General features: G+C 41.7%; 1 protein-coding gene across 1 annotated transcript; it reads left to right on the top strand.

Moving 5' to 3' along the window:
* Positions 1 to 3,427: 3,427 nt before the first annotated feature.
* Positions 3,428 to 21,348, top strand: pcgf3 (polycomb group ring finger 3; the record flags this gene model as incomplete). Its single annotated transcript, XM_079228708.1, has 9 exons — positions 3,428 to 3,442; positions 6,630 to 6,747; positions 9,381 to 9,477; positions 11,907 to 11,962; positions 12,268 to 12,375; positions 15,072 to 15,160; positions 18,907 to 19,044; positions 21,045 to 21,125; positions 21,301 to 21,348. The coding sequence occupies 9 exons, from the start codon at positions 3,428 to 3,430 to the stop codon at positions 21,346 to 21,348; spliced, it is 750 nt and encodes a 249-aa protein (XP_079084834.1).
* Positions 21,349 to 23,666: the final 2,318 nt, after the last annotated feature.

Raw genomic sequence — 23,666 nt, 5'->3', positions numbered from 1 at the left:
CCGCCTGCCAAGTGGAGCAGGTAAACCAGCTCGACATGCAGGTAGAGCCCGGCTCCCTGCGGCTGGTTTTTACAACAGTTGCGTGAGAATAATGTGCCGTTTGTCTCCAGATGATTGAAGCAAACGCAGACTGTAAATAAGCTTCTGGTGGCGGAGCAATTACAGTATTGGAGAAACATATTCACAAGTGGACGTGAGAGACGACAGAAGGTATTGCCTCTTCCTCCCTGAGACGATAAAGAAACATCTTTTTCAGAACAGCAGTAACGTTTGCTTTAAATGTGTTGATAATGTCCTGATATTTGGTATATTTGGGCGATTTTTTGCCCGCAGACGGCTGGCAGTTGAGAGAGAGAGAGAGAGAGAGAGAGGGGAAGGGAATCAGGGTCTGTTAAACGGCATTCAGCATATCAGGACATCGCTGATATCTGACTGAGCCGAGGCTACGCAATATGCCGGTGGAAGCGAGCCGCGTGTTGCAGTGCAGCCGGCTGTCGGTTTAATGTTCTGTCTGCTCTCACAGCCGGCGTCCTCACATGACCCCGACTGCAGCAGCAGCGCTCGGCTCCGCACTCAACTGAACTCACAGGCTGGCGCCTTCTATGCTTTTATCTTTACTTATATATTATATATAAATATATATTTACATGTTATTTATGTGTGTATTTATATATATTATATATGAACTCAGATATATATATATATATATATATATATATATATATATATATATATATGAACTGAACTCAGAGGCTGTCGTCTTTTACCTTTTTATGTGTGTGTGTGTGTGTGTGTGTATGTATGTATGTATGTATGTATGTATATATATATATATATATATATATATATATATATATATATATATATATATATATATATATCTATATCTGAACTGAACTCTGAGTTTGTTCGTCGTCTTTTATCCTTTTTATGTATATGTATGTGTGTGTGTGTGTGTATATATATATGTGTATATGTATATATATATATATATATATATATATATATATATATATATATATATATATATATGAATTGAGCTCAGAGGTTGTTTGTCGTCTTTAATCATTTTTTATCTTAATTTTTATATATATATATATATATATATATATATATATATATAAATATTATATATATGAACTGAACTCAGAGGTTGTCGTTTTTTATCATTTTTATTTATATATATATATATATATATTTAAAACTATAAATATCTGAACTGAACTCAAAGGTTGTTCTTCTTGTATCTTTAATTATATATTATATATATATATATATACACACATCATTTTTTTTATATATCATATAATATATCATATATATATATATATGTATATGTATGTGCAAAAAGGTCCAGAACCTCACTGATACACAATTGGCAAGAACCAGACCCGACCCCCTGACATCAGTCCTGGACCTTTTTGTTGAAGTTCTCGTGGCTGAATGGGATCAACATTCTGCAGCCGGGCTCCAACATCTGGAGGAAAGCGTGAAAGCAGAACAGCGCAGGAACGTTAAACTTCACGGCCCGTCGGTACGGTGTGTGCACGTCGTCCACATCCCGACGACGCAGCTCAGTTCACGAGGTATTTTACCGTCTGCTGGTTTGGCATCTGTCCTAAATGCACGTTGGGCTTTTCAAACACAAGTAACCGACCGGAAAGCAGACGTCAACATCTGTCTCCTGCAGACGGTTTCGTGTTCTCACACCCGGCTACGGAAAGCGGAAACTCTTCCCCAGTTTGTCTCTCGGCAGCCTCCACTCAACCCTGACCAGGGCCCAAATACTGCATCACATCACGGCACAGCGCCGGCAGGGCGAGTCACGGCTGGAGGACAGGCGTCGGTTTCCCTCCGTGGAGGACAAACACAACCTTTAGGAACACTGGACAGTGTTGTTTGTGTGTGAGTGTGTGTTGGAAGTGGCAATACATGACATCATCGTGGGTGGTATTTATTCCGAGGGGTTTCTGTCCCGTTTGACTTTCTTTGCCTCGCTCTCAGCTGATTTTTTTTTTTAGAGGTTTTATATTAAAAGGAGTCGTCCAACAAGTTTGGAAATCCTTGAGTTATGGAAACGAGGAAACAGCCGGCCGGCTCTGTCCAAATGGGGACAAAGTCACCTCCAAAAGTGCACAAATGAAGCCACGATATCTTGTGTTTTTGTGTCTTTTTTTTGTGAGTACAAAAACCAAAGTGTGCAGACATTTTACTTTGGTGTTATGTGACTAGATCCTTCCTGGCCAGGAGCTGCTGCCGGTCAAAACAACAGCAAATTGTAGACGTGCTAATTAGTGAGCTTTGTGTGTGCTGGTTGGAAGGTTTTGTACAGAGACAACTAGTCCAGTCTTTATGCTAAGCTAAGCTAAGCTAAGCTAAGTGGCTGCTGGAGGCTTTCTGTTGAACCTTTTGGAAACCGTGCTCGAAACGTTAACGTTTCCTTAATTATCTCCGGAACCACGTCGTTGTTTAACTTCATTTAAATTGCTACAATACCGCAACGCTTGTGAGAAGAGACATGTGGTGTAAAACATAATTAAAGTAGCCGTTAAGTTTATGTACTTACGTAATCTCCGTCGACTCGTAAGGTTTTACTAAATCCGTAGCTATTAGTACCTGGAAAAATCACAAAATGGCCGGAGCCGTCTCACGTTTCCTGGTCCTCAAGGCTTCCTGTTGCGCTCACGTCCCTAAAACCACGCCATGGAGCAAGTGCGGAAGCAGACGGACATTTAAAGTCCCAGCATGCCCCATTCAGACAAAGTTTTGGCATAAAATAAGTATTTTTTTTTCATTTTTGAACCGTACGACACCGTTTTTTTTGACTGAAACTCCTTCGTAACACCCCAATGCTTTTTTATTTTTGTTCGTATGTTTGCATGTTTGATTCTTTAGATCCTAATCTTTCCAAAAAGGTGTCTTATTAGTATGTGGGCTGTTGTTAAGGCCCTGAAACATACCGTTTGAAAAACTCTGTGACCGCTCGAGGAGCCATCTTTGTGAAATCTTGCTCATATCATGCTGGATGTTCATAGTTATGATCAAAATATGTTATAAAAGTGATTTTGTGTGTGAAAAATATACATTTTTTTCAGTATTATAACTCATTTAGGGTTCATGCGACTACTTGAACACGGGAACAGAGTGTAACTCTGGTTATAGGTAGAAGAAAACATGAAAGTTTAAACATTCGCTAGCCATTTGACCAGTGGACAAAAAGGCACCCTGTGTAGTATTCTTTCCTTGAATACTATGTTTGGATGTATTCAGATTGTTAACAGCATCAACGAGATTCCCCTAACGCCTCTTCTTCTTCTCTCTCTCCGCCTCAGGCTCCAATGAGAGGCTCTCCATGATGAGGAGCTAACACTGTCGGCCGCACAACCGCAGGAAGAGACGTGGCCGCTGCACCATCCACAGCCGACGCATGGCGGTATTAGGGGTAAGGATCCGCTCCTCTTCGCCTCCTGTCGGGTTTCCTTCAGCCTCAGAGGTTTCTTCTCCCCTCTGGTGCTTTACGGTTCGGTTGGGTAGAAGTTAAGTAGAAGTTAAATAGTAATAAGTAGAGTTTCCTGCTTTGGTGCGTCCCAAATGTTGACGCTGTAGCGGACAGACGTGTTACTTTGGAGTTATAATTGAGTGAAGGTTCATCGATGTGGCTCCATAGAGATTCAAACAGGGAATTATGTTCATTGTTTCTATTATGGGATGTTTGTTCTCTCAAATGACTGATTTCTTTCATCCATAAAATGTTTAAACATTCTGTGAAGAATTCCCACCATGATGCAAAGTCTTAAAAATATTTATTTATAAAGCAAGCTTCACAATTGTGGAGCTAGAACCGGGGAATATGTTGTATTCCTGCTTGCAACATATTCTTGATTATCCCGAGGAGCTGCTTATTGATCGGCTAATCGATCGCCTGATCTTTTCAGCTCCCCCTCTGACATCTTTGTGAAATCCTTTTTAAAAAAAGAATAAAGATAAAAATGTCCCGTCGGCCGTTTAAAACAAAACAAAAACACTGGAGACGTTGGAGTCTGCCTCGCGTCTCTCACCGGAGGATTTACAGAACGATCCGGAGCCTCTAAATGACGGGAAGCGAGCCGAACAACCAGCTGTTGACGGGAGACGGACGCCGTCGGCTTCAGAACATCTTCAACGCAACGAGTGTGCGATGAGACACGGAGACGTCCGTCCTCTGTGCTCAGAGTCGTACCGGAGGGCTGTCTGGCTTCAGCCCGCCTCTGAATTATTTATTTAAAGAGTTATTCCTCCTCTAATTCCCGAATAAGGAATTCAGTCAGTTTGCTTGTTAAACAGCAAATTCGGTTGAGACCGTAAGAGTCACGAAGAACTTAACATTCAGGCCCCGTAATGATGTCATCGATGACCTTGATGACCTTCACGTCCCCGACGTATCTTACAATGTGAGGACACGACCTTGAAAACGGTCACGCCATCAGCTTGACGTGTGGATACGACCTTGGGGTGCAAGTGCAGTCAGATGCTCTTTTCCTAAGTCCTAAGTGATGATTTCTCCTTCTTTCCTAATGACCCGGCCCTCCGCCATCACAGCTGTTGCCATCTGGCAGGAGACTCCCACAATGCTCGTGGACGCCTTCAAACAGAGACACGATAACGCCTCCCAGCCGTCTGGTTCACAGAGTGCGCTGCCAGAAGCCAAAAGGCTTTTTTTATTACCTTTTCCATTGAGGTCAAGGTACAGTGGTTAGTTTTGACTAAATATTCCCCTGCAGCTGATGTCTACGGTATATTTCTGAGCTCAGCTCCGTGATGATGATGATGTCACACCCAGAGAGAAACCCACAGCTATTGATTCAGCTGCTCAGCACAGGAGACACAGGGTCTCTGTAGCAGGGCTGATGGCTAACTGGCTCCCTGGGTCCAATCAGACCCGACATGGAGGACAATACGAACAGCCTGCTGACGTAAAGTGCTGCAGGAATATCCAGCATATTGTTGCGTGGTGGGATTGTGGGTATTTTACTCGCAGTGGCTTTGTTTTCGTCTCCCCCTAATGGTTTAGTGGTGAAAAGCTGACTTCTCTTTCCATAGCCGTGTTATTCTACGCATTTGTAGGAATTGTATTCATATTGCTGTGTTTGATTAACCTTCGTGTGACATAGTTTGGACAATCGATCACATTGTGTGCACTCGCTTCTTAAACAGAACACACAAAAAACGTATCCTTTGTGATTTTCCTGGTTGATTTGAGTTCAAGTCTTCGAGGGACTTCTCACAACACGACTTCCTTTTATTTGAGCATCTGTGATGTTATGCGACTTACACTTCAGCCATTTAGCTCTGATTGTGGAGCAACGCACAGCGAGCGGCTCACAGTGTTGCCCGCGGACAGATTAGCGGCCGCAGGGAACGAACCTAAAACCTTCTGGTTGGGTCACCTTGGGACCCGCAGGACGGTGGAAACACAACACACTGCAGAGGGTCACAGGTTCAAGGTCACAAACATTAAGACACAATGCAAGTTCTTAGAAGGTGAATGTAGACCTGTGTGTGTGTGTGTGTGTGTGTGTGTGTGTGTGTGTGTGTGTGTGTACACGTGCAACATTGGTAGTGTTTACCAATATTTAGGGGAAGATTTTCAATAATAGTTCATGATTCTTAAATTCTTTTATTGTCGATTGCTTGTAGATGCATTTAAAAGTTTTGTTGCACTTTTTGTACTAGTTGCATGTAGTTAAAAAAAGTATTATAATATATATATATATATATATACATATATATATATATATATATATATATATATATATATATATGTATATATATATATATTATTAATTTTCTTTTTTGTATATATATATTTTTTTTTAAATATGTGTATATATATATATATATATATATATATATAATTATTATTATTTTTTAACTACATGCAACTAAGTGCAACAACACTTTTAAATGCACAATCTACAAGCAATCGACAATAAAAGAATTTAAGAACCATGAACTATTATTGTAAATATCATATATATATATATATATATATATATATATATATATATATATATATATATATATATATATATATATACAAAAATCAACTATTTGTTATGCATTCTCTTTGCTGCTCCGTCAGCACTGTTTATGCCGTTAGCACCGTTAGCTTCTGGTCGCCCGTCGCCATGTTGAGAGCCATATGGAGGCAATCTCTCAATCATAGATACACTCTGAAATTTCAAATGCAGCAACTTTATACATGTTTTTTAGTTTTATGTGTAAATAGTGTTTTGATTTTGTAGTTTTTCACTGAAACGTGGCAGGAAATGTTTGAAATGGCACAAAAAAAATATTAACTTTGTGCTTATTATTGGTGACAGAGAGCATAATCATAATGATTCAGCGTGACCTACTATCATGGAAACGACGCTCGTCAGTGGTTGTTCACTCCCAGAGGAAGAGCTGTATTGTTCTTTGGATGCAGTACATTGTTTGTTGAAGCCGAGTCCACAGCCACAGACATGAAGTGGTCTCAGAGTGAGAAAAGACCTGCAGGCGGCGTCCCGTTGGTCCTGAAGTCTTTTAACCGGCAGGCTCTCTGCTCCATGCTCACTCCGGCTCATCCAGTTTCTCTTCTTCCTCCCCAGAACCCCGACATGCTGACGAGGAAGATAAAGCTCTGTCACATCAACGCCCACATCACATGTCGTCTGTGTGATGGATACCTGATCGACGCCACCACCGTCACCGAGTGCTTACACACCTGTAGGTGTCACACACACACTTCCTGTCTGCCTTCTTTCCTTCTTTCCTTTCCTTCCTTCCGTTTGCCTTCAGTCGGTTTTATATCAATGTAACTTTAAGATATTGGAAGTCAGTTACTTTCAACGTCTGAGTTTGTGTCTTCTACCCTGAAGGATTAAATGGAACCTCAACAGGGTAAAGATTATTTTCATAAAATGGCGTTGATGGCATTGTTGAATCAGCATTTTGATGAGTGAGAAAGTGATTGAAGCATCTTTTAATGTCAACTTTATGCGTTTATTACTTTTCAAAACAGAAGCGCTTTACAAAACAGAGAAAAGAAACTAGACGAAATGAAAGAAACTCAAAATAAAACAGTTTTAAGTTTAAAGACAAAGAAAACCTTTTTTTTGCTTCAGACGTGGCGGAGTCTGTTCTAAAAGAAGCAGCAAGCTTTGACCAAGAGGCATGAAAGTAATTAAAGTGTGTCGTGATGGAAACATGGACCACTGTTGAAAGAAACCAGTGAGCCGGAGCTCAACATTTAGACTTTGGATTTCCATTCAGTAGTGCGTCACAGTATCTGGGTTTCTATAACTGTTAATCTTTTCATCTCTCTCATAAAACTAGTTGTAGGCCATCGCTTCCTCGTGAGAGTTTCCCAGCCGGAAGCTTCCTGACCCTGAATCATCCGTTTTGTAAGACCTGGATGGGGTGGAGGGTCAACTGAGTTAACGAGGTCTCCCTCGGGTGCCCTTTAGTCACATGGCCAGTCTTTAGTCAGTCAATCAGATCAATCCCCTCCAGCTCGCTGCTGTTGTTGCAAAAGTTATTGCATTTTTTATGCAAAAAACTAAACAACTACTCGCTTTTCCTCCCTGCTCCAAAGCAACTCTAATAAGCTTCAAACAAGATGAAGAACTAAGCTCCTAAATGGTAAAAAAAGAGAGCGAGCAGCGTTATAATGGCGCCCACCGCGGCTGACGTCTTTGCATCGTCCTGCCGACAACAACTTTAGTTTATTTATTTATTTATTCTACATTTATAAAGGTTGCGCACGCAAAAGTGCGATCCTTATTTTTTTAAGCTTAAACTTACTGTAATTCTCTGTTATCTGTGCATATGCCAATAAAATAATAATCTTGAATCTATAAAAGATGTAGGAAGATAAACCCAGACGTGTGCTACCTCGTCCCTCCAGCAGAGGGAGCTCTCCCTCCACAGACGGGAGCCGCTCCGCTCACTGTAAACATCCGTCGACGCTTTGCTTCCCTCACTTTGGAAAGAGCAAAACAAAAGGAGGCTCCAGACACCTGAGACAAAGAGATTCACATCACGTCACCACTGCAGCTCTGATGGAGCCACGGCTGCAGCGCCGGTTTAAAGAAATATGTCCCGTATTAATGCACGCAGAGCTTGAAGGGGATTTATGTTTGAACATCATGTGAACATGATACATTATCCTTTTCATTTCATCATCGTCGACATCTTTTTCTGCAGGATCGTCTCTAATTGCTTCGTTTCCAATTCATCAGTTAGTTGAAGACAGGAAATGACTCGATTAATGCAGAACCCCAAACATCCCAAATGCAAAGTTTCTCTGCTTTATATCATTTCAAATAGAATATTGTGACACGTGGACTAAACAATCGATCTGAACATGTCACTTTGGGCTCAGGGGAATTGTGACGGGCATTTTATAGATGAAATATTAGATAATTATTAGTAAAGCACCGACACCCCGCTGCTGGAGGCCCAGACCGTGTTACTGGGTCCGCTGGAGGGGAGAACCAGAACCAGGACCAGAACCAGAACCAGGACCAGAACCAGGACCAGAACCAGAACCAAGACCATGACCAGAACCAGGACCAGGACCGAGCGAAGCGGACTGTCGGACAGTTAAATGAGAGGTTTTCTAAAAGGACTCTGGGCTCGGAGACACTTCCACCTCTGTCCACAGGGGGCGATAGAATCAACACAAGATGAAAGTTCCTCTTAAGATCTTTTAACATTTAACGCAATATGAAACAACAAGCAGTCACAAACAGTGACTAAAGAGGAAATACTACATTTACAGTTTAATATAAGTCAGCTGCTCTTATCGTCACAGATTAAGACATCACAAGCACAGCTCCACCGAGGCAGGAAAGATTTAGATATAATTAAAATTATTGTTGGATTCTTCATTTAAACATCGACACCAAACATTACAATTTGTTTAAAGCATCCCTGTTAATTGCTTATTAAAATATTGTAACCAAAATATAACCCATGTGTAAAAACAAACTCGTCAGTGCCCTCTGGTGGACAAACAGTTTCTAAACTACTTCAAATATATGTTTGACTCTTCTGTACTGACATTTCTTGTATGATGCATGAGCTAATAACAGCCGGGCCATAATCGTGAGCTACAGATGGAAAAGTTTTGCCTGAAGAGAGATTTTAAAAATGAGGAATATGTGGTCGAGTCCCTCAAACCGTCAGAAGAGACTGTGATCAGATTTATTCAGCAGATAATCAGGACACAGCATCATTGTGTTTATTTATAAATATGTAGCTGTGAGAGTAACCACATCTCCACTGTGTGTGTGTGTGTGTGTGTGTGTGTGTGTGTGTGTGTGTGTGTGTGTGTGTGTGTGTGTGTGTGTCTCCAGTTTGTAGAAGCTGCCTAGTGAAGTATCTGGAGGAAAACAACACGTGCCCCACGTGTAGGATTGTCATTCATCAAAGTCATCCACTGCAGTACATCGGGTGAGTGAGGAACACACACACACACACACACACACAAACACACACACACACACACACACACACACAGTTGTTGTCTTTTACTGACATCCTCTTCATTCTCCTTCTCTACCTTAAGTGCACTTCTTCCCTCTCTAGGTTTCTTTGTGCATTCCTCCCTCACACAAACATATAGTACACACACACACACACACACACACACACACACACACACACACACACACACACACACACACACACACACACACACACTCTGACAGCTTTTGGTCAGCTGCTCTTGGGGCATCAACGGTGCTCTGACAGTAAACAATAAACCACCGAGGAACAAAGTGCTGCTCGGCCTTTTTCTCCATCTTATTTCCATAAAAAGTGTCTGTGTGTGTGTGTGTGTGTGTGTGTGTGTGTGTGCATAATACCAGTCTGATTAATTAACGAATGCCACACTCTGCTGCAATCAGCTCTGATGCGTAAGACTAAGTAGTCTGGTTTTTAAATAGATTAGCATTCATTTCAACTTAAAAAAAAAGAGTCTTCCAATTAATTAGAAATATTCATTTTTATGATATTTTATATCATTTATGACTTCAACTAATTTACAATTCTGAGGGAGGTCGTCGTCGTTGTTGTTGTTGTTGTTGTTGTTGTTGTTGTTTACTCCCCCTCTGAGCGCTCATGCATTATTGTCTGATTAATGCGACGCACACACTTCATGCTCACCAGCAGATTCACTCATTATTGTCCAAACTGAAGCCGTCTGCAGGAAACGCTTCATTTCAAACACATTAGCTCTTCGCACAGCTGGTTGTTGTTGTTTTTTTTGCCTCATTGTTTGTAGGAAATTGGATTTGATGGGAAACATCACAAGTGATTTTGAAGGCAAATTAACAAATAAAAGCCATCTGCTCACGGAGAAGATGGATCCGAGTGGATGTAACTAATCCAGACTCTCGTTCCGCTGAGTGTGGATTTCCTGGACGGTTTTAATCCGGTTAATTATTTCACGGACACGCGGCAATAAAACCACCGCAGGACCATGTTTAGAACCCAGAACATGCTTTAGTTATGGGAAGGAACAACGTTTAGCACACATGTTAACGGCCGCTGATTTGACAGGATGTAAGATGTAAGATATTTATCACAATGAGCCGTACACCATACACATGACTTTACTTTTTTTGGCATTTTCTTATATGCTCAAAATCACGAAAAAGTCTTTATTTTTTTGCAGCATAGATGGACAAAGTCTGGATGAATAAATACAATAATGTGTAACTTCCTGGTTTTATAAATCATAAAAATGGACTACAGTCTTCAGTGAGTTTGTAAAAGCAAGACGCTGCAATTTTATTCACAAAGCCTCTTTTTCAACATGGAGGCAGTTCAGTGTTTAAACTGGTGAAAGTCTCTTTGGGATTAAAATCACCTTTTGAATCATCTTTCTCAAGTTATTCTAAGAAAAGAAAACACAGGTAACACGTAGAGGCCAATCAAACCGAACGATACCTGCATACACACTCAGTGAGAACACACTACCGGCTCTGTCCAGCAGGGGTCAGTGTTTCGCTTCCCTTTTTTAAAAAGAGCCTCAACCTGGAGGAGCTATTATATAAACGACACAGAAACAAACCCGACCCGTTCGCCGCCTGTCAAAGCGCCCGAGCGCCGCGCCGCCTTCACCTGCGTCACCTCGCTGTGACGGGTAACGGCTGCTTAACACCGACTGACTAAACATGTGCTGCACGCCGGCCTCCGAGAGCAGCTGGCCTTTCATTTTATCCCTGTCCAACGCGGTTGACATTTCTTAGTAAATCTCAGGTTGGGATTTGGTGCTTTACATCAGAAAAACTATGTTTTATCAGTTAAATAAGTTCAATATTCTGTGGCAGAAACATGTTTTTCCTTTTCCCGCATTGTGTCCAGACTCAAACAACTTTACAGGTTTCTTACGGTGATTTGACATTTTAAAATAGTTATTTCCAGAACCTGGAAAAGTCCTTGAAAAAAAATAAAATCCCAAAAGTGTTGTAAAAGTCATGTAAATGTGTTATATTCATGTGTTCATGTCGTTCATTTACGCTGAGTTTGAAATAATGAATATGCTTTTAAAAGAAAGACGCTCAAAATATAAGCAGGCATACATACAGGCATCTATATAAATGTTTATTCTTTTAATCAAACTATTGTCTCATTCATTTGAGTCATTTAAGGTTTACTGTATGCTTTGTATTCTCATTGTTAGTTTAAATAGTACATTTACTCACTTTTTACTATTTACACCCAGATTTCACTAAATGTTTGTCATGGAAATTTGGTTTAAAGTCATGGAAAAGTATTGGTCAGAATGTGTGTGAACCCTGACGTTAGTAGAGCCGATAGTGTTTTAAAGCTCATCGTCACTAGAAGGTAACTAACCTGTGTGTTGTTCTTTGCAGCCATGACAGAACAATGCAAGACATTGTCTACAAGTTGGTACCGGGCCTTCAAGAGGGTGAGTGTCTCTTTACGATGCTTATAATACAGCATTTAAATCTGTAAATGTCTCCACAGGTATGTGAATATTACAGTTCTTTCACCATTGTGTTAAATTGTGACTTAACAGACATTACGTCATTATTTCCACTTAAAGCTTAAATTTGACTTTGCATCGCTGAAAGAAACCCCATTTTAATATTCTATTCTGGTCGTTAGAAGACCTAATGAAGCGTGTTTCAGTGCACATTTAGAAAAAAGAGCCAAAGTCGCGGTGACCTTGAGAGAGAAAGACACGTCCTCTGATTCTTCTCCCTCGTGCAGCGGAGATAAAGAAGCAGCGGGAGTTCTACCAGAAGTTGGGGATGGAGGTTCCTGGAGACATTAAAGGAGATCTTTGCCACATGAAGACTCATCTAGATCAACACAACGGTACGGTCCCACACGCCTCTATATCCTACATGAAGAAGCATCTTTTCTCTCCCCCATGTTTGCATGCAAAAGGTCACGAGGTCGACTGTGACGCTTTTGACTCATTTATCCTGCAAGGAGCCAGTTTCCTCTAATTAGCTTAATCCTCTGGTTTGATTCATACAAAAACTATGAGAACACAAAGGTAACAAACAACACACCGTTACAGGGGTCATATCAAGGTCATATCAAGGTCATATCAGGGTCATATCAGGGTCATATCAAGGTCAAGCGAGCCGGATGTTTGGGCCTCAGGCTGCAGGGCGTGTTGGTCATGGCTCTGTTGAAGCCGGTGGAGAAAAACAGCCTTTTGGTCACATTTGCACAACAAAACCGAGCAAACGTGCGGCTACGGAAATCCTGGTTTTCATCTCGTTCTTCTCAAAAAAAAAAGGCCAGCAGACCGACAGAGTAGCAGCGGCCACCATTAAGCAGTAGAAAAGAAGGCAATTTGGCGAGCGAGCCTCGCTTGTTGTGCCGTAAACGTGAATGTAAATGTAAACGCGCCCAGAGGGCCGTCATGCCGGCCTAATCGCTCACTTAATCCCCCGCTCCCATTTTTGGTAATTAAGGCTCAAATGGAAGTGGAACTGCTCTCGCTTGAAGTCCACTTCAGCTACAGAACACACACAAACACACACACAGACACACACAAACGTGTTTTAAGGATCGTTTGCACGTCAGAAATAAAAAACCCGCTCCTCGGTTGCATTTCACCGTCGGTTCCAAAGCACGAAGAATCCTGACGGCAGACTAAAGTGAAGCGGAGATCACACGACGCTAACTACAGGCGGCAGCGGGCGCTCGGCTAATGCCCGCAGAGCTGAGCCGCATTGCACTTAATTAAAGTCTCATTTACCCAGATCCCCTCAGAAGCAGAAACCTTCTCGTGGGTCCTCTAACGAGCCGAGGTAAATAAACGCTCCACGCCGCTAACAACCGGAGCGGGAACGTCAGCGCCGGTAACGTGAAGTCCGATGTTCGTCTACGATGAAACAACCTCGCTTTAGGTAGAATGAATGCATTCCCTGTTTTGCTCTTTATTCAACAGGGAATTGAAGAAGTTGAATCATTAAAGTGGTATTTCAACTTTTCACTTTGAGTTTTCCTCACGGCGACCCCTGAGAAGCGCACAACCGACTCGTTTCTCTAATTTATTATTCTTTTTCTTTAAAAATATATACACTTTCGGGGATATAGAAATATATATATATATATATATATAGTCAAGTTTTGTTTTTCTGGACCGAATTAATAGATTTGCGGCTCAGATTGCACAACAAGTAGTGCTGCGATGTTGTGGGATAAATGCACTTTCTGATTGCATAAAAACTTGAACTTTTTTTAATGCATATAGTTGTGTTTATCACAATATATTGAATCAACACCCGTATCGTGATGCCAGATCCTTCCTAAGACACAGACGGTTATTTGTCTCCGTCTCATTCGCCTCACATCGCTGCACCGCCTTTGTGACGTGATGTCGTGTCACAGGCCTCAAATGAGCCAGACAGAAACTCTTTCAGGCAGAAACGGCTCGGTTTAAAATAAATAAAAACATCCGCAGACTGGAGCGCTCGTCCCGTTACCTCCCGACACAAACGGGCTCTTCATCCGCGTTTTAGAGTCGACCGAGATACTCCAGGGTCGCCTGAAGGTGAGCGGCGACTACAAGAGCGAGCGCCTCTTGATAAGCAATCAGCGAGTCTGCAGTCGGGAGGCGACATCAGAGCGGCCCGGTAACGCTCCGGGGAATTGGTGACAGTTAGTCCGAATGGAAAGCGGTCACAGAGGGCTGAGCGCAGAGCCATCTGAAGTAAACGGTCCTCTCACACACACACACACACACACACACACACACACCGTGTTATTACAGCCACTGCACACACTGAGCGTCTTTGTTTTTAAGCGGTTACAGAAAATCTGTGCAGCGATTTTTATTTTATTTTTGTCACAGAACCGCAATTTGGACTTTTGATGACTGCAATTTTACAGCCAACAAGAACAATCCATAAAAGATATATAGATATATAAACATCATGCCGTGCACAATGTAGCAGCTGCTTCACAGGGCTTTTAAAAGTCGGTTAGGCGTCTTCTACTGTGTTCATGTGCCCACAAGACACCAGATTATAGCAGCAGGGAGACAGACTAGTTCTGGGGAAACTCAAATACTCAAGTATAAGACTATTTTAGTGTGTTGGTGACGAGGATGTTCCTCGAGCTTAAAGCGAGACGCTAAAGGCTAAGACGTCATTTTTCATGCACTGATGAATTTAGAGATGTTGCTTCCTTAAAAATGTTTCACAAAATACACATTTAATTGTTTATTTTACTGCTTTTGTCTATTTACGTCTGCAGAGTTCACCAAAAGTTCCCATCAGATAATGCCTCATTTGCATATTGGAAACTTGTAATACTCCATTCACCTGTAGAGTTATTTAACAAAACATCTCGAGCTGTTTTAAAATGCTGCAGATACAAACGTATGCCCGACATGTCTTGTAGCCAACAGCACTACAGACGTCTATTGAGCTCGAGCCTCTTGAGTTAAGTGCATGATTGCAGGTTCGAACTGCAGCGTTCACGGAGACAACGAGGTGTCCCTGAACTGCACACAGCTCTTCCTCACTTTGTTTTTGTTTTTTTTTGCGCAGGCGACGCAAAATCGGAGGAGACGGCCAATAAGGAGACGGGAGAAGAGAAACCAGAGGAGGAAAACGACTATCACCGTAGCGACGAGCAGGTAAGCACTTTTTTGGGAGCTTTGCGTCTCGTCGCTCCAGGGACTTGGTTTGTCTAAATGAGATGAAAGAAAATCACTGTCACGAATCACAAATATAGATTTTCTTTGCTCTGTTTTTATTTATGAACGCAGCGTGATTCAGTCTCTGCTACGCTGAACAATCCTCCATCATTTCCAACGGCTTCCTCCCAAATAAAATAGAAATTTTACACTGTTCTCAATCCGACATGAGTCGACAGAGATCTGACAGAGCGGTGAACCTCTGATGCAGAGGACTTGAACCTGGCTGATAGCGGAATATGTAGGATTTACGTTGGAAAAATAATGTATACGCTCGTACAAAAAAAACTCCCTGGAAAAAAAACAGGTGGTTCTGCCGAGTGAAGCCGGTGCGGAAGTTTCTAAAAACTTGCATTCTCTCTCCTGACCACCAGGAGGCGACTCCTCTGATTGTATAGAAGTCTATGCTTCATGTGTTAAAGCTGCATTCTCTCTTCTGACCACCAGGAAGCGACTCCTCTGGTTGTATAGAAGTATATGCTTCATGTGTTAAAGCTGCATTCTCTCTCCTGACCACCAGGAAGCGACTCCTCTGGTTGTATAGAAGTATATGCTTCATGTGTTAAAGCTGCATTCTCTTTCCTGACCACCAGGGGACGACTCCTCTGGTTGTATAGAAGTCTATATAAATGACTACTTCTCTTGATGTATTCCCTCAGTAAACATTGTAAACATGAGTTCATGTCTCAATCTCTAGTTTCAAGTCTGTAAATTATGGTCATTTAGAGTCAAATAGACCATAAAGCAGGGGACGCTTCAGGGGCGGGGCTACAAGGTGATTGACAGGTTTCTCTACGTCATTCCTCCACAGTCCAAATATTGTCCCTTCTGTTTATCGGTTGCAAAAAACAACATGGCGACGGTAAAATCGGCGAACTCAAGGCTTCACGTACGATCACTTCTTATATCGTCTGTGGAGAAAACACAAATACAGCGCGGGGAAAATACAACTATAAATGTTGCGTATACAAACTGTTAACTCTTATTTAGAGTAAATAAATGTGCATGGATAGATATCGCTGGAGGGAAGAGAGAGAGCGTCATTTTAATGTAAATTAGGTGAACCAGCTCTTTAACAATAAACCAATTTTCTTAAGTACAAGGAAATTTGAGAGGCAGTCCTCACCGGTTTGCGTTTTAGCAGCGATTAGAAGAAGAAAAGTGGATAAAATAATTGTGGGATACAAAGCAGTCGGGGACAAAAGCACCAAGGAGCTAAAATACTGTTGCTGATAATCGTGGGTACAGTGTATAAAAGGCCCCCATGTGAGTTACCGGGCGGTTTTTAAATCACCGGAGACTTCTGTCTTTGTTGCTGCGTCCGTTTGTATCGATCCACTTCCAGATCGCGTTTTTTAAAATGGAAAATGGGCTCTTTTTTTCTTTCTTGATTTCATTTATATTCTGGCTGCAAACTGATATTAATAAAGCAGAGAGACTGTTGTGTTGGACAAAGGGTCACGCTGCACAGGCGGCTGCTTTCATACATCATTTTAGTTGTAATTTTATAAGAGAACAAAAAGCCAGCAGGCGGATTTCTAAAAAATAAAATACAAAAATAAAGTAATTCGTCTCCCATCAAGCGGCTCTTTGCCGACATGTGGGTGAAGGCCGGCCGCCTCAGTGAGGCCAGAGGTCTCGCCCTTTGGATATTCAGCAGCGCTGCAGAATGCGTTCAGAATAACTAATGCAGGAGGAGGAGGAGGAGGAGGAGGAGGAGGAGGGATGGAAAGAGCCGAGGAATACAAGATGACTGATAAAAAGGAGGGAGAGAGAGAGGGATCATGCATTGCAAGGTGATCTGGTGGGATAAAAATATATACAAGATAGGAGTGAACATTATTGGAAGGTGGTCAGGAAAAGGGACCTGTGATGATACAGAAAGGCCTATACAAAGAGAAAATACCCTCCATAAACTGCAAAAATACAATCTTCACATTCATTACCGTGATTTACCGCCAACGGTGGAATGCATCGGGACGAGTGGCGTTCTTCTAGAAGGATTGCTGCTGCGATAAACTAGAAGAGTAGTAAAGCAGCTCTCAATAAATGTAAAGAAGTGAAATATATAGAAGGGAGGAAGTGTGAGGAACTTTCTGCTGGTTGCATTGCAAAGTGTCATTTAGAAAGCAGGGAAGGCTTTAGGGCGGGGCTACTGTGATTGACAGGTCGCTAACCAGAGACGTATTGGTCACTTTCACTGGCTGCAAAAAAAAAAAACAAGATGTCCAGCGGCCAAAATCCATCAAAAGATGACGAACTTGAGGCGTCAAACTGCAAACGCTGCTGCTCTTTGCTTATGGAGCGGCGGCTCAGTGTTTATCAGAGAGCAGAGGAGACTTCAGAGTCGCAGCTGAAAGCAGAATGTTTTTCATGAGAGAGAGAGCTTCTGTCTCTCTGATGTGTGGGCAGCGGATCACCGGCTGTAACGCATCCTGACTCCTGCAACCGTCTCCTGCCTGGTGGCGCCGAGAAGCCAGGAAGAGAAACACAAACACGCCTTATAGTCCTTTTACAGCAGAGCTCATGAGGAACGGTAGATACTGGACTTTAAGGATCTGCTGTGTAGAACACGACACATTGTTGCATTTTAGTTCCGGTTCTCTTGGTTCTCTTTGTTCATAAACATGAGGTTAGATGAGTAACTCGAGACTCGTTGGTTGGACGGTTTTGCAGATTGTCCTTCTGCGTGTGGCGAGTCCGTGACACACAACTTTTAAAGAAGTTAATGAGCTGATAAACCACACAGTCGGATACCAGCAGATTAAACAGCTTTTGACCCTTTAATCAGGGAATAATAATCCAATATTTATACTCAAAACTCAATCAAGAGCTAATCTGAATCCAAGTTTCCTCATAAATTCATTGAAAACTAACTAAACTAAGTGCACTCCACCTGCCATGTGTGTGTTTTAATTATGAATCTGTTTCCTATTTATTTGAATTACTGAAGAGATCATATTCATTGTATTAGTCTCTGATTAGAAATCTTAAATTTTTCTCTTTTCTCTTTTTGAGGTTATATTGTCATGTCATCATATTGTAGTATTACAGTATTACTGAATAAGAATTATTAATAATAAAGGTTTATATGTACATATATATTTTATTTAATAAATACCCATTAATACTATATATATATACATTTTCATATAGTATTAATGGGTATTTATTAAAACAATGCAATAATATATATATATATATTAATTTGTATTATTTAATTATTACCCATTAATAATATATATTAGTATTAATGGGTATTTATTAAATAAAATAATATATATATATATATATGACTGCAATTTTACAGCCAACAAGAACAATCCATAAAAGATATATAGATATATAAACACACATGCCGTGCACAATGTAGCAGCTGCTTCACAGGGCTTTTAAAAGTCGGTTAGGCGTCTTCTACTGTGTTAATACATATTATACATATTTTACATATTATACATATTAATTTGTATTATTTAATAAATACCCATTAATAATATTTTCAATCATTCTAATCCCTTTTGTATTTCCTGTTGCAATGCATGCTGACAGGAAGTAAACATCTGCAGGTGGTTGATTGATAGTCTGAAACTACATGAAGACGGCCTCCATCTTGTTTTCGGTGCAGCCTGTGAGGGCGTTTGTTCCCCAGCCGGAGGTTCATGTCTCTGCGTGTTTCCTCCCCTCAGGTCAGCATCTGCCTGGAGTGCAACAGCAGCAAGCTGCGGGGTCTGAAGCGCAAGTGGATCCGCTGCTCGGCTCAAGCCACCGTCCTGCACCTCAAGAAGTTCATCGCCAAAAAGCTTAACCTGACATCGTTTAATGAGGTACCGAAATGGACATTTTGTATTTTCTCAGTTGTGTTCTCTGTTCCCTGCTTGCGAAGGTGAACTCCAAACCTTTGCATGCAAAGCATCTCTTCTGCAGCTGTCAAATGCAAATGCAAACCACTCCAAGTAATCCATCACTTGTGGGGACAGCTCATAAATTAAGGGCAGGACGAAGATCTTTTAGCCCACAGGTGATAAGATCATTTATAAAGTGTTAGTTAATGATTTAAATAATGCTAAATAGTTTTTATTTATTATAAAGCGCGACCAAAAGGTCTGTTAATTATACTTTTCCTCACCGACTCACAGGAGGCCCGTTGTGTTTGTTATATTTAGCAGGAAACGACTAAACGAGCCCTTCTGATATCGAGATGTGGACATTTTATTTCCCTTTTTCTATTTATTGTCTCTAAAGCGGCGGTGGGAGGGAGGAGGGAGTGGGCGGTAATTTTGACGGATGGATTTTTAGAACGCCGTGAATAATCATCTCAGACTCCTCCGCGGCTTCTATTTTTTACTTCTTCATCTCTTTTTTTAAAATGATGAGTGGGAGAGGCTCCATCATATCGTCGGCCATTGTTGTCCCAGCTATTGACTATCGGGGAAAAGGACGCGTTGGCACAGATCTCGTCTTTGTCAGAGAACAGAGAACATTTACTCACGCGTCTGAATGTCCCCGCAGGAAGTGAACGCGTCAATTCACGAAGAGAAGAAACGCCCAAAACCTCGACAACAGCCCCTTTTTTAGGAAGATTGTGAGCTCAGTGTAGGAGATATTATCAGATCGATAATCTACGGTATTGTAAAGACGAGAGTCTCACATTTCGGAGCAGCGGTTTCCAACCTTCTTGGATCGGAAACCTTTTACAGTTGATCAATGCCCTCAATCGACCGGGCTTTTAAAAGGTTCAATTAGTGTTAAGATGTAATGTAGTCTTAAACCACTGAAAACCATGCACCTGCAAATATGGGCGCTCTGGATTACCCGACGTTTCCTTCTTTCATTGATGGATCTGAGGGATCGTGAACCCAGTTCAGGAACCAGAGAATGAGTCTTACATTTTTTTATTTATCCAAGACACTTTTTGTCCAATTCAGTGTGAATGTAATTACAGTATTTCTTCTTTCTTCTTCTTTTGCGGGTTAATTTTGCTGTGTTGGACAACCTTTCTACTTTATTAGAGGAGTGCTTTTCAACCTTTCTTGAGCCGTGGCACATTTGCTACAATAAAAAAATCATGCGGCACACCAACGACCCAAAAAGTTACAAAATGTCACATTGTAGCATAACACAGCACATATGGTAGGTAATTATTGCGCTACCTACTGGAATGGAGGAGTATTTTTATTGCTCGGCCAGCCACTATATTGCAGGCTTAGATGCTCAACAATGGAAAATCATTTGCGGCAACTAAATAATATTTTTTGGGACAGATTAAAGTGAAATTTGACATCTGATGATCTCTCATGGCACAGTGGTTGAAAATCACTGTGTTAGAGGACATAAAAAAAGGATCAGGGTCGTTCTTTTCTTGTGGTTTTACCCCTCAGACGTCTCTTACGTTGACCCTCATGCAGTCTCCTCTGGATTATGTTTTCAGGCTGGTGCTGATCCAGCCACAGCCAGCAGGTGGTGCTGCTGTCTCTCCCTCTCTTTCCCTCCCTCCCTCCCCAGTATTGATCGGTAGATGCCGATGCGAGGCGCCCCTCAGCCCAACATCAATGTTGACCTCGCAGGGGGACGGTAGATTTGGGAGCCGGCTTGTGTTCGGTATCGAGCGTCTGTGTTCCACACGGGAGCCGCACTCCACGTCCGAATAAAGCCTCTCCGAGAAACTGGAACAATAATAAGAGCAGAGGTGGAGGAAGTTCATTTCTTTCTGCCTCGCAGTCTGAAAAACCAGAACGTCTCCGGCCAGCGGTCTTCGTCTTCGTCTTCGTCGTTCGCCTCAGTTTAAAAACACTCATTTTATTTTTGTGTGTGTTTTTCCCCACAGCTGGACATTTTATGCAACGAGGAAATCTTGGGAAAGGACCACACGTTGAAATTTGTTGTTGTGACAAGATGGAGATTTAAGGTAAGCCCTGGTTTCGGTGCGTGTGACGTGCTGAGAGTCGTTGTGTTGCATTCTGGGAGAGAGCGGCGACACACGTGGAGTCGATCACACTCTACAGGACGAGCATCGGAAAAGCTCCCAGGGTGCATCTCTCTCAGAAAACATGCTGAGGTTGTGCTTTTGTCTCCCCCTGCAGAAATCCCCCCTCCTGCTCCATTACAGACCTAAGATGGATCTGCTGTAGCTAAAACGGACACAACGGTTTTTTTTTTTTTTTTTGGGGCCCAGTGGCCGCGGGACTGTTGCCGAAAACCTTTTTTTATTTATGCAAAGACGATCAACCAACAGCGAGCAAAACGCCCGACGGTAAAAGTCAACACAAGCCAGCAAACTCGGGATGGAAAAAAAAAGAAAGAGGGATGGAGGACAACTACAAGAAGAACTGACAACCTCCTGCACAGATACCGCAACACTGGTGTGCGTTTTTATTTTTATTTAAAGGAACTAAAACAACCTTTTTTTTTTGTGTGTGTCCGCTACATCCTAGATATGTGAACAAAACGAAAACGAAAAAAAAAAGAGAAAACTAATGGAGAGAAAGCATATATTTATACTTTTGTACAGAAGAGACACATGGAACCAAGACACTACTGGTGCTCTGTTTACACACACACAAGATGTCGGGAATCACGCGACCGTCTTTTTTTTTTTTTCGGAGCTTGGTGCAGATTTCATCCTCCTGAGACAATGACTGAGAGCGGAGGAGTTTTTCTTTTATATAGAAAACAAAAAAGGTGTTTTTTTGTTTTCTTTTTCTTCAACAATACACTCGACACGACTCGGGAGCACAGAAAGTATATGGAAAAAGTTATATAACAGGCATCGATTTTAAGCTGTTTATCAAGTAAATTGTCTTTTTTTTTTCGTTGTTTTATTTCCATTTCGTTGGCTTTGTCTAATTTGCTTATTGGGTTCTTTGATGATTGTCAATTGTGAATAGGCTGAAAATTTTGTGTAGTAATTTATGTTCTATATACCAATATTGTACATAAAATGTCATTACAGAGGGAGAGACTGAAGAGAGTAAGAGAGACTTTAGACTGTTAAAAAAAGAAGAGTGGATCCCAGAACTACTATCTATATGTTGGGGCGATAAATTAGGATTTTTTTTTTTTTTTAAAGACAGACTCGCCATCGGTGTCAAAGTATATAGATGCATCTTTATGTTGTCTGAGAAAGACACAAAACCAATATATCACATCCTCGGCCACGTGTGTGTCTGCGGGGTGTGAGTGTGTCAGAAGATGAAGCTCCGCCTCCATCTCCTCATCTCACCCGCCTTTTTCGTTTTTTTATAAGGACGCCATTATCAAACGGCAAAACGCTCACGCTAAAAAAAAACCTGAAAATGCAATATTTGTTCATTTTAAAAACGTAGCCGCCCTTATTAATATCCATCCTCGCAGTTCTTCAGCAGCAGCAGGCGAGCACTGACACGCCCACGTTTACAGCTTTTTGGGTCATGCATCTCTCTGCTACCTAGAATTGTCATTTTAATCCACACAATAGTCTCAACAGACTCAGTGGAGATGCAGCACAGCTTCTAACATTTGACATCGACATATTTGGACGTCGACATATTTAAGCGGCGAGCGAACAGCTGTGTCCACGTTGTGTTCAGGTCCACGTTGTGTTCAGGTCCACGTTGTGTTCAGGTCCACGTTGTGTTCTCGGGGTTCTTTGGTTACTTCTCACTGCCAGTTGGAGTCGTGCAAAGTGTTCAAGAAAATCTCTGAAAGTCAGGTGGATATTATTTTTTTTCACAAAATCTGTATAAAACTTGGATTGTTATTTTTGTGTTTTTTTTTTCTTTCCCGCCAGTGTTCAATATTGTTGACTTCACAAGACACAAATTTCCGAGTATTTTTTGAGAACTCGCAAATTCAGGTTTCGCACAGGGATTTTTTCATTCATTTTGATATTGAAATTCTGAATTAAATGACTACTGTTTGGTCATTTGGTGCTTATAACAATGTATGTTTCTAATCTTGGGGAGGACTGTTCCTCAGGAACGCGCTGTGACAAACAACAACAACAACAACAAGTCTTTGACTCACAAACGCTCAAAGTAGACTGCGAGTCTCTAACGACCACGACTGGACCCCTGAACGCCGCGTCAGGCCTCAAGTATTACCTCACTGACGACCGTCATTCCCCCGAGCGTTGCATCATCCGTGTTCACGCGCAGGGCTCCTACGCATCACCAACGCCTGCAACACGCCTGCAACACGCCTGCAACACGTCTGCAACAACACACCAACTGACCCACTTTCTTGTTTGATGGAAACATTCTTCTTCTTTTTTTTTTATTCCAATAATTGTGACATCCGCAGTTTTTGCGTGGTGAGCTTCGGACAAAGCCTCGTGGTTTTGCATTGGGGACGTCGGTGTGTGGGAGCTCTGCCTCATCAGGACCTTTGACCTTTGACCTTCATGGACGTTTTATAGCCGACGGGTCTGTATGCCGAACCAGCTCAACCAAAACTCCTCCTGCTGTCTCTC

This window comes from Taurulus bubalis, assembly GCF_910589615.1.
Source record: "Taurulus bubalis genome assembly, chromosome: 13".
NCBI lineage: Eukaryota > Metazoa > Chordata > Actinopteri > Perciformes > Cottidae > Taurulus > Taurulus bubalis.
Note: the sequence above shows the minus strand (reverse complement) of the source record. Positions and strands in the feature narration are given on the sequence as shown.